Raw genomic sequence first — 11,839 nt, forward strand, 5'->3', positions numbered from 1 at the left:
TCGGGCTAGGCCAACGATTCACTAACCACTGCCAACTACTCCAGTTTGGTTACCTCCTCCAGATGATCGTAGGAAGATAAATGTAGATGCTGCAGTTGCGCGAAGTAATGACCAGGGGTTGGTAGTGGCAATATGCAGGATTTCTCTTGGAATGTATATATGTGCTTCAGCCGAGTGGGGACCATTACGATGAGTTTCTATAGATCGTTGTATGAGTCTGAATGTGTACAAAATATGGAGGCAGTGCTTGATACAATGCCAAAAAAGGTTATAGGGGATATGAATCTATCGCTTGTCAAACAAGTTTTGGACCAGGAGGTGAAAACGGCCCTTTTCCAAATGTTTCCAACTAAATCTCCGGGGCCGGATCTGTATCCAACCCAAACATTAAGCACATCCCAGCTCTGCAACATCTTCAAAATCCTACCACAAATCAAAGAGGCGATACGGTAGCTCTGGTGATATAGTATCCAAGCACCGCCGAGGCATGCATGAAGATGGTACTGAACTTTTCAAAGACTTGCGTGTTATTTATTTTCCTTGTAAGAATGTTTTTATAAGGGCTGCTTTCATATAATATGGCCTTAGGCCCTTTCCCGTAAAAAACACCGTGTTTCAGCCACATGGTCATCATGTTGTGATCATCACACCCATCTTCTCCGCCTTCGGGGGTCTTGGGGGCGTCGGCGGGAGGGTTTCCATCTTTTGTTTAGGTTATGTTTTAGTGTCTTCTTCGAGATGACGACTACATCTTGAAGTCAGAATGAGATCCTCCCCGCTCTATTCTCACTCAAGTGGTGCGTCTAGCGCTGGCAGATGGTGTGTGTGGAGTTGTGCATCCCACGGATTTCCTAGGATCCAATTGGTTTTCATGTTCATTGATGTGGTTTCAGATCTGTCTCTTCCGATCTGCGGGTATCATGTATATCGATGATTGCTGCTTTGGTGCGCTGGTCCTTTGAGGTCTTAGGACGTCGACTTTTTATTTCCCTAGTACAACAAGTTTTACTACGACAAGCTTTGACCAGCTCCGGTGATGGAGGGGCAAGAACGATGGGGGCGCCTTCGCCTCGCGCTAGTGTTTGTAGTTAGTGCTAGGTGATCTAAAGACCTTTTTTTTAAATTACTTTTTGAATTTTTTGTACTGCCACAGATGATTATCAATAGATTGGTGGTTTTTTTTCGAAAAAAATACATAAACTGACATTCAGAACATGTGTTTCCATTTAGTATTTTGTTCGCTAGCATGGAAGCCACGGGTGGAATAGAAAAATTCATACATAGAGGCAAGCACGAAATATTCCGGGATCACGACAGCTATGGCTCTAATCAAACAGAGCTCTGACTGCGTAAACTTGTTAGTTGTTCTGGTCATTCATTATAAGGCAAAATCCGCATATACACACTACTGAAGTTTAGTCTTCCCCACGATCGTGAAGTTAATTGGTTATTTTGATCTTCAATATCTTATCGTATATTCATGATTGCACTTTGTCCTCTGATATAGGCACCAAGAAACGGCACGGTCCAAAACATCGATCACAGTTGTGGCACACGAACAGAGTGCAGACTAGAAGAGATGATAGGGTGGGACGACGTGTACAAGGTGGTGGCCGGAATGGCGCCGCTCTACTTCGCCCTGGGCCTGGGCTACTGCTCGGTGCGGTGGTGGAAGCTCTACACGCGAGACCAATGCGACGCCCTGAACCATCTCGCCACCTACTTCGCCGTACCCTTCTTCGCCTTCGACTTGGCGGCGCGCATGGACCCCTACGCCATCAACTACCGCGTCCTGGCAGCGGACGCGCTCTCCAAGGCTGTCATCGTGCTTGCCCTCGCCGCCTGGGCCGCCGCCGCGTGGACCACGCGATGCGGCGGCCGGGAGTTCGTCTCTTCCTGGTGCATTACCGGCTACTCGCTTGCGGCCGTCAACAATTCGCTTATTCTGGGCGTGCCGCTGATGCACGGCATGTATGGCGACTGGGGGCGCGACCTCATCGTGCAGATATCGGTGGCGCAGTTCATCTTCTACTTCCCTCTGCTGCTGCTAGCGTTCGAGGTTAGGCGAGCCAGCGGTGGCGCTTGGAAGCCGAACGAGGACATGCAGGCGAGGGGCGACGTGGAGGGCGGCTTTGAGGAGAGGAGGTCGGAGGTGCTTATCTGGCCGTTGCTCAGAGTGGTGTTGCTCAATATGACGCGGAATCCCAACGTCTACGCCGGTGTCCTCGGGGTTGCATGGTCTTTTGTCACACACAGGTACTTACGTCTTCGGATTGTTCGTAAATACGTGTATTTTCAATTTTTATGATAAGTTAAACTTTCATAACTTTACCAACTTAAAAAAACATAGAAACATTTATGTTTTTTTTTGCATTCTGAGCAGCTAGCTTGATTAGTTGCTTGGCTTCTAGAGGATATGATACTGAATGTAGTAAGCACATCAGATTGAATAACTGCTCTAAAAAAGAACTGATTGAAGGGGAGTGCTCCGGTGTCCCCCCCTAGGCCAATAAAATTGAAGGGGTAAGTTTACCGAAAGAATTATACATGTCCCATAACTTTCAGAAAATAGACAAACAGCCCCTCAAGTTAAAACTGAACCCCTGTTTTACATGGTGTGACAGTTAAATAAAAACCAGTCAATGCCACGTTCGACGTACTAGGAGGATTAAAATTCTCCTTCACCACCACCGTCCTTGGCCTCTCCTCGCCCCCTAAATCCCCAGAATCCGGCGATCATGCTTGCTCCTTCAGCGCGACTACCATGGAGGCGCTCATTCTCGTCGTCTTCCTGACCGCTGCTCACCACTCGCAAATAAACACATTCTCCCTTTCTCCGTTCTTGACCATGGCGGGCAGCGTGCATCGGCAGCCCCGTCTCCTCTGTCCATAAGAGCATCTCTAATAGAGCCCTTATTCGAGCGAACTGAAAAAAACGAACTTTAGTCTCCCAAAAATCAATTTTCGAGCAGTTTAGTGGCAAAACAACACCATATTCGGAACCAAAAAAGCGCAAATTCAAATTTGGCGGTAACTCATCATCGCGAACAAGTTGAAAAGTGAAATTCGAACTACATAGTTGCATATTTGCATAGTTGCGGTCGCAAAGGAGATTACATTTAGTCTAGTCGTCGGCGACCAGCTCCTTTCTTAGCTAATTTAGCCCGTCGGTGACCTACTCTACGCGTGGCGGAGGACGACACTATCGGCGGCCTACTTGGAGTCGAGGTCGATGACCTCCTGCTTCATGCGGCGGACGGACGCCTCCTTCTGCGCCGCCTCGTACGTGCGCACGGCACAGAAGGCTTACGCCTCCTCGCGGCGGAAGCGCGCGCGCCTTAGCCTCCGAGATGACGGCGACCTGTTGGATCACCGTCGCCTCCTCCTCATCGTTAAGGACGTAATCCGCCAATTGGAGGATAGTGTGCGCCGGCGCCACCTCCTCCTCCTCCTCCTCCTCCTCCTCCTCCTCCTCCTCGATGCTGCTATCGGCGACTGGCGGCGCAAGAACACGACGAATGCGTTTATTTGTGAGTGGTGAGCAGCGGTCAGGAACAGTACGAGAATGAGCGCCTCCATGGTCGCCGCGCTGAAGGAGCAAGCACGATCACCGGATTCTGGGGATTTAGGGGGCGAGGAGAGGCCAAGGACGGTGGTGGTGAAGGACAATTTTAATCCTTCTAGTACGTTGAACGTGGCATTGGCTTGTTTTTATTTAATAACTGCCACACCATGTAAAATAGGGGGTTCAGTTTTGACTTGAGGGGTAGTTTGTCTATTTTCTGAAAGTTATGGGGCATGTATAATTCTTTCCGTAAACTTGCCCGTTCAATTTTATTGGCCTAGGGGGGGGACACCGGAGCACTCCCCCTGATTGAATAACTTAGTAAAAGGTATTTTATGAACCTATGCTTTTCAGGTACAAAGTAATTCACCAAGAACGGTTACAGACTGTACCGTACATGTAGAACATGACGTTAACGCCAAGATTTAGTTAAAGGGTGCAGCAATTTGCTTGATTATTTTTCAAGGACATATTTGCTAGTAAACACAAAAAATTCAAGATGCATCTTGTGATAATAACTACTATGTCATAAATATTGCTATATCTTTTTATAAAGTTAAGCAATCAAACTTCAAAAAACACTTAGGAGAAAACTTTAAAATACACTTATTCATGGATGGAGGGATTAAGTAACTAGCCGGAGTATGTGATATTATGTATTATTTTACGTATACAGTTGCATTGATATATTATTTTGAAAGCTCCCCCGCAACAAAACTAAAAGAAAGCATTTTATCTAAAAAAAATAAAAAAAAATGAAGTTTCATCCTTAGAAACAATGTGATTTTCTGCTTAGTGTCACGTGATTGTAAATGTTTCTCCACGTGATCACCAGACATTAATTTGTGTATATGTTAATTAAATGCTTCTCCACGTGATCAGCAGACATTAATTTGTTTGATACCACTTATCATTCGTCTGAACTTTTCATTAGTCATTACTTAATTTTGTGCACATATAGGTGGCACATCGACACTCCAAGCATCGTTGAGGGCTCGGTGTTGATCATATCGAGGACGGGGCTTGGACTCCGCATGTTTAGCATGGGTATGCTAGAAGTAGTAGTTGAGTAGGGCAGAACAATCACAAGAAAAGGAGAGTAGTATATATACTTTGCATTAACTAGTTGATCTGCAGGCCAGTTCATGGCGCTACAGGAGAGGATCATCGCGTGCGGGCCTAACCTGACCGCGCTGAGCATGGTAATGCGGTTCATCGCTGGCCCGGCTGCCACCGCCACGGCAGCGGCTGCTCTGGGGCTCCGCGGAGACGTCCTGCGTGCTACCATCATACAAGTACTTATCCTGCATCAAGCTATGGCGTGATTGCATAAACCTGAATGATCATTGAATGTTCTTGCCTGTTATGGTGATTATTGTCCACAGGCCGCGCTTCCTCAATCCATCGCTGCGTTTGGGTTCGCGAGGGTGTATGACCTGCACGCTGATGTACTTGGCACCGCGTAAGTTGCTATCTGCTGGGTAAATTAGCTTAATGGTATAAGCGAATCGTCTTGTTTCGGTAACTGAATGTGTTTTTTTTGTTGTTGAATCTTCCAGGGTAACACTTGGAACATTGGTGTCGCTGCCCGTGTTAATTCTATATAATATTGCTCTGGGATTCGTTTGATAAAGCATGCCAAGGATCACCACCTTCCTTCGGATTGGGAGATGAGTAAATTGCATGTACTCAGTGTCCAGTTTGTCTGAAACCTAAGGTGTAACTCTGCTCTTCTATAGATAGACACTTATCACTGCTATGCTCATGCATAATTGTGTAAATCTCCTCAAACGCAGTTGATGTATACAATAGTATTCCTTTGTTAAGTAAGATTAAATTCCATCCCCTTATTTCGCTGACTAAGACTAAATTCCATACAAGTACATAACAAGTCTTCACATACGGCTGAAATGGGATATCACATATGGTAAACCTTACCATCACTATGCAAAGATAGGTGACGCTCCTCTAAAGCGCACATGGTTTTAATGGGATGGATTTAGTTTTACCTAACCAAAGAATACTATTTTACACATCAAATGAGTTAGGATATCCTGTCGGACAGCTTTTGTTTCAACAAATAGAATCACGAGGGATACTGACATGGGTATGACTTAATGGGCCCGTGGCTTGTGTAACCCTGGTACTTATTCGGGAGAAGCCCATGAGACCAGAAGACGGAGGGCATCCGAAGCCCAGGAGACTGATCATGTCAATCAAGGAAAATCCCATCAGAGGTGCCGACATAAACATAACTTGTATGAAACAATTGTAAACGGACCCAAACTGGACTCCGGGACCTAGCCTCCTTTATAAAGGCTAGGAGGAGCCAGCGGGAAGATCACCGAATCATTGCTGTAAACCCTAGATCTATTCTAGTTTACGCATTGCCTCATAATCAATATGCTTTTGGACCACCTTGTTTGTCTAACGAGCCGACGAAACCACTAGCACACCTCTTTTCCTAATAACCCAAAGTTCATCACCCATGGTGCCAAGGTTACCCCTCCTCATCAAGTAATTATATCCTTCGTGACTAAATAATATTCGATAAAAAATAATCCGTAGCAAGGCAATGGGACATTTTCTAGTAAACATAAAATTCAAGATGCATCTGGTGATACTAATTTCTATATCATAAATATTGCTATTTTTTATATAGTTAAACAATGGAAATTAAAAAAACACTTAGGATAAAACTTACAAATACACTTATTCATGGATGCATGGATTAAGTAACTAGCCGGAAGAACCTGGCCATTTGTGTATCTATTAACTATGTGATATTATGTATTATTTTACACTTAGACTTACAGTTGCACTGATATATCATTTTGAAAGCCCCCTATCCCTAAAACACTAAAAGAAAACAATGTGATTTTCTGCATTTTTATGTATAAATCGATACTTTCATATAAAATTATACTGAAATTTAACTTTATCTATGAATTTTATATGGAGTTTCTATTTTTTTATTATGAATATGTTTTGTATAATTAATAAATGTGTATTGTTTAACCTCTGATCAGATAGTCGTGTCACTAGCTTTTATATTGTTTTGGTGCTTTCATATGTTTATTGAATCTCTGGTCGGTACATTTGTACGCATGTATATTTAGACCTACCATAGTATGGGTAACATTAATGGTAACATGCACGCCACCTAGAAAAAATAGATGAAGCGATAAGTTATTAAAAAATGAAGAAATAATAGAGTAACATAATATTTTACCATCACTTAGCGGTTCACAGTAGAATAGATAATGACTATATAAAGTAGAAAATTCAGGTCTCATACATTAATACCCCGTGATAGCATGCGCCATGGTATATGTTGCTATCCACTTTATTGGTCTTAGGTGGGATTCCTAATATGCATGTACATATAGTATGGATTGGTTGTTTATGTGGTTGCCTCAATTGGTCCCGAATGTTCAATTTATGACTAGATGGGAATTCAAATGTGTATCATTGTTGTCTACAACCATTGGCCTATATGAAAGGATATCATACATTTATATGTTTAATTAGTTTGAACATGAATGGAAAGTTCTACTCCTAATTTATCTTAGAATATAGATATAAAATTCAATAGAGTTGGTATGGAAGTAAAACTAATCAATGTTATTACACTAGTGGAGAAATGACAAATGTAGTGGTATGTCAAAATCGTGTTAGTGGTGTGTATGTGGCACATCACACAAATGTGGTGCAACTGGTAAGAGTTACTAGTGGTGTGCCAGCCTCATGCCACTAGTAAAGTATATACCTTATGGTGAAGTTAATTGGTTGTTGTGATCTTCTATATGTTATTGTATATTCATGATTGCCCTTTGATATAGGCATCAAGAAACGCGCGGCACAGAACATCGATCATAGTTGTGGTTGTGGCACACGAACAGAGTGCAAAATTAAGGCAGGCAGACGTACTGTTGCAGCACAGAAGAAGAGATGATAGGGTGGGGAGACGTGTACAAGGTGGTGGGCGGCATGGCGCCGCTCTACTTCGCCCTGGGCCTCGGCTACTGCTCGGTGCGGCGGTGGAAGCTCTACACGCGAGACCAATGCGACGCCTTGAACCATCTCGCCACCTACTTCGCCGTACCCTTCTTCGCCTTCGACTTGGCGGTGCGCATGGACCCCTACGCCGTCAACTACCGCGTCCTGGCGGCGGACGCGCTCTCCAAACTTGTCATCGTGCTTGCCCTTGCCGCCGCGTGGACCATGCGATGCGGCGGCCGGGAGTTCGTCTCTTGCTGGTGCATTACCGGCTACTCGCTTGCGGCCTTCAACAATTCGCTTATTCTGGGCGTGCCACTGATGCACGGCATGTACGGCGACTGGGGGCGCGACCTCATCGTGCAGATATCGGTGGCGCAGTTCATCTTCTACTTCCCTCTGCTGCTGCTAGCGTTCGAGGTGAGGCGAGCCAGCGGTGGCGCTTGCAAGCCGGACGAGGACGTGGAGGGCGGCCTCGAGGAGAGGAGGTCTGAGGTGCATATCTGGCCGTTGCTCAGAGTGGTGTTACTCAACATGACGCGGAATCCCAACGTCTACGCCGGTGTCCTCGGGGTTGCATGGTCTTTTGTCACACACAGGTACGTACGTCTTCGGATTGTTTTAACCAATCAATACATACCCTCCGTTCATAAATAAGTGTATTTTCAGTTTTTATGGTAAGTTAAACTTTCATTACTTTTACCAACTTAAAAAAACATAGAAATATTTATGTTTTTTTTTGCATTCTGAGCAGCTAGCTTGATTAGTTGCTTGGCTTCTAGAGGATATGATACTGAATGTAGTAAGCACAACTGATTCAATAACTTAGTAAAAGGTATGTTGTGACCTATGTTTGTCAGGTACAAAGTAATTTACCAAGATCGGTTACAGACTGTACCGTACATGTAGAACATGACGGTAACGCCAAGATTTAGTTGAAGGATGCAGCAATTTGCTTGATTATTTTTCAAGGACACATTTGCTAGTAAACAAAAAAAAAATTCAAGATGCATCTTGTGGTAATAATTTCTATGTCATAAATATTGCTATATTTTTTTATAAAGTTAAGCAATCAAACTTTAAAAAACACTTAGGATATTTTTTTTAAATACACTTATTCATGGATGGAGGGATTAAGTAACTAGCCATAGGAACCTGACCATTTGTGTATCTATTAACTATGTGATATTATGTATTATTTTACCCATGCAGTTGCATTGATATATTATTTTGAAAGCTCCCCCGTAGCAAAATTAAAAGAAAGCATTTTATCTAAAAAAATAAAGAAAAATGAAGTTTCATCCTTAGACTAGCCACAATGGGAGTATCATAAGTAGTATCATGCATGCCATGTTGGCAAAAATCTGATGTGGCACACCAATTAATGAGGTGAGAGATGAGCGTGGTATCATAATATGATACCGTATCATAGCACGTAAAACTAGAAAACTTAATGACAAACACATCATGTACACACATTTGCATTGAGATTCTACAAAACATTAAATATGATGATACTATGATACTATCTTATGATACTATGCATTGTGGGGTTGGTATCATAAACTAGTATCATGTGCATGATACTAGTGTATGATACTTCCCATTCTGACTAGTCTTAGAAACAATGTGATCTTCTGATTCTATATTTTCTCCACGTGATCACCAGACTTTAATTTGTGTATATATTCATTAAATGTTTCTCCACATGATCACCAGACATTAATTTGTTTGATACCACTTACCATTCGTCTGAACTTTTCATTAGTCATTAGTACTTAACAATGTGCACATATAGGTGGCACATCGAGACTCCAAGCATCATTGAGGGCTCGGTGTTGATCATATCAAGGACGGGGCTTGGACTCCGCATGTTCAGCATGGGTATGCTAGAAGTAGTAGTTGAGTAGGGCAGAACAATCACAAGAACAGGAGAGTAGTAATATATATTTTGCATTAACTAGTCGATCTGCAGGCCAGTTCATGGCGCTGCAGGAGAGGATCATCGCCTGCGGGCCTAACCTGACCATGCTGAGCATGGTACTGCGGTTCATCGCCGGCCCGGCTGCCACCGCCGCGGCAGCGGCTGCTCTGGGGCTCCGCGGAGACGTCCTGCGTGCTACCATCATACAGGTACTTATCCTGCATCAAGCTACGATGCGATTGCATAAACCTGAATGATCACTAAATGTTCTTGCCTCTTATGGTGATTATTGTCCACATGCCGCGCTTCCTCAATCCATCGCTGCGTTTGGGTTCGCGAGGGTGTATGACCTGCACGCTGATGTACTTGGCACCGCGTAAGTTGCTATGTGCTGGGTAAATTAGCTTAATGGTATAAATGAATCCTGTTGTTTCGGTAACTGAATGTGCTTTTTTTTTGTTGAATCTTCCAGGGTAACACTTGGGACATTGCTGTCCCTGCCCGTGTTAATTCTATATAATATTGCTCTGGGCTTCGTTTGATAAAGCATGTCAAGAATCACCACCTTCCTTCGGATTGGGAGATGAGTAAATTGCATGTACTCAGTGTCAAGTTTGTCCCGAACCTAAGATGTAACTCTGCTCTTCTATAGATAGACACTGATCACTGATACGTCTATGTGTAATTGTGTAAATTTCTTCAAACACAGTTGATGTATAAAATAGTATTCCTTTGTTAAGTAAAATTAAATTACATCCCCTTATTTATTTTTCGAGGTAGAACATCCCCTTATTTCGCTGACTAAGACTAAATTACATACTAGTAAAGAACAAGTCTTCACATACAGCTGAAATGGTACGTCACATATGGTAAACCTTACAATCACTATGCAAATGTAGGCTATGCTCTTCTAAAGCGCACATGGTTATAATGGGATGGAATTGAGCTTTACTTAAGGAAGGAATACTATTTTACACATCAACTGCGTGGATCTCTGGTCGGATATGTTTTGTTTCAACGAATAGAATCTCGAGTGAAACTGACACGGGCATGACTTAATGGGCATGCGACTTGTGTAACCATGGTACTTATTCGGGAGAAGCCCATGAGACCAGAAGACGGAGGGCATCCGAAGCCCAGGAGATTGATCATGCCAATCAAGGAAAGGCCCATCAGAGGAGCCGACATAAACATAGCTTGTATGAAACAATTGTAAACCGACATGAACTGGACTTCGGGGCATAGCCTCCTACATAAAGGCTAGGAGGAGCCAGCGAAAAGATCATCGAATAATTGTTGTAACTAGATCTATTCAAGTTTAGGGCGACATCGACTCATAATCAATATGCTTTCGGACCACCTTGTTTGTCTAACGAGCCGATGAAACCACTAGCACATCTCTTTTCCTCAAAACCCTAAGTTCATCATCCATGGCCATTGCCAAGGTTACCCCTCGTCATCAAGTAAATACATCCTCCATGACTAAATAATGTTCAATAAAAAATAATCCTTGGCAACACAATGACACACTTGCTAGTAAACAAAAAAAATCAAGATGCATCTAGTGATACTAATTTCTATATCATAAATATTGCTATTTTATAAAGTTAAACAATGTAAATTTTAAAAAAACTTAGGAGAAAACTTACAAATACATTTATTCATGGATGCATGGATTAAGTAACCAGCCGGAAGAACCTGACCAGTTGTGTATCTATTAACTATGTGATATTATGTATTCTATTGTGAACTGCTAAGTGATGCTAACATATTATATTACTCTATTATTTCTTCACTTTTTAATAACTTACCATTTCATCTATTTTTTCTAGGTGGGATGCATGTTACCATTAATGTTACAATACACATTTATTAATTATAGAAACTCCATATAAAATTCATATAAAATTAAATTTCAGTATAAGTTTATATGAAAGTAGCGATTTCTATATAAAATTGAATAAAAATGCAGAAAAACACATTGTTTCTAAGGATGGAACTTTGTTTTTGTACATAAAATGCTTTCTTTTAGTTTTTTTAGGGGGGGGGGGTTCAAAATAATATATTATAAAGTAAAAAAAGCAGGTCTCATACATTAATACCCCGTGATAACATGCGCCATGGTATATGTTGCTATCCACTTTAGTGGTCTTAGGTGGAATTCCTAACATGCATGTACATATAGCATGGATTGGTTGTTTATGTGGTTGCCTCAATTGGTTCTGAATGTTTAATTTATGCGTAGATGAGGAATTCAAATGTGTATCATTGTTGTGTACAACCGTTGGCCCATGTGAAAGGATATCATAAATTTATATGTTCAATTCGTTTGAACATGAATGGGAAGTACT

At 42.4% G+C, this 11,839-nt stretch overlaps 2 protein-coding genes across 2 annotated transcripts; both read left to right on the forward strand.

The window, feature by feature from the left end:
* The first annotated feature begins 1,579 nt into the window (after window positions 1-1,579).
* Window positions 1,580-5,194, forward strand: LOC124651482 (probable auxin efflux carrier component 5b). Its single transcript, XM_047190570.1, has 5 exons — window positions 1,580-2,256; window positions 4,527-4,612; window positions 4,703-4,860; window positions 4,951-5,027; window positions 5,125-5,194. The coding sequence occupies exons 1-5, from the start codon at window positions 1,580-1,582 to the stop codon at window positions 5,192-5,194; spliced, it is 1,068 nt and encodes a 355-aa protein (XP_047046526.1).
* Window positions 5,195-7,516: 2,322 nt separating this feature from the next.
* On the forward strand, window positions 7,517-9,868 carry LOC124651823 (probable auxin efflux carrier component 5b). Its single transcript, XM_047190853.1, has 4 exons — window positions 7,517-8,163; window positions 9,363-9,448; window positions 9,540-9,697; window positions 9,788-9,868. The coding sequence occupies exons 1-4, from the start codon at window positions 7,517-7,519 to the stop codon at window positions 9,866-9,868; spliced, it is 972 nt and encodes a 323-aa protein (XP_047046809.1).
* The last annotated feature ends 1,971 nt before the right edge of the window (window positions 9,869-11,839 follow it).

This window comes from Lolium rigidum, chromosome 5 (genome assembly GCF_022539505.1).
Source record: "Lolium rigidum isolate FL_2022 chromosome 5, APGP_CSIRO_Lrig_0.1, whole genome shotgun sequence".
In the NCBI taxonomy this organism is placed as follows: domain Eukaryota; kingdom Viridiplantae; phylum Streptophyta; class Magnoliopsida; order Poales; family Poaceae; genus Lolium; species Lolium rigidum.

Excerpts from the sequence above, each read along its gene's own strand:
- LOC124651482 (XM_047190570.1), top strand. The coding sequence starts at position 1,580 with ATGATAGGGTGGGACGACGTGTACAAGGTGGTGGCCGGAATGGCGCCG. Across the intron at positions 4,613-4,702 it reads ACTCCGCATGTTTAGCATGG|GCCAGTTCATGGCGCTACAG; the intron begins GTATGCTAGAAG and ends GTTGATCTGCAG. Across the intron at positions 5,028-5,124 it reads GCTGATGTACTTGGCACCGC|GGTAACACTTGGAACATTGG; the intron begins GTAAGTTGCTAT and ends TGAATCTTCCAG.
- LOC124651823 (XM_047190853.1), top strand. The coding sequence starts at position 7,517 with ATGATAGGGTGGGGAGACGTGTACAAGGTGGTGGGCGGCATGGCGCCG. Across the intron at positions 8,164-9,362 it reads TGGTCTTTTGTCACACACAG|GTGGCACATCGAGACTCCAA; the intron begins GTACGTACGTCT and ends GTGCACATATAG. Across the intron at positions 9,449-9,539 it reads ACTCCGCATGTTCAGCATGG|GCCAGTTCATGGCGCTGCAG; the intron begins GTATGCTAGAAG and ends GTCGATCTGCAG.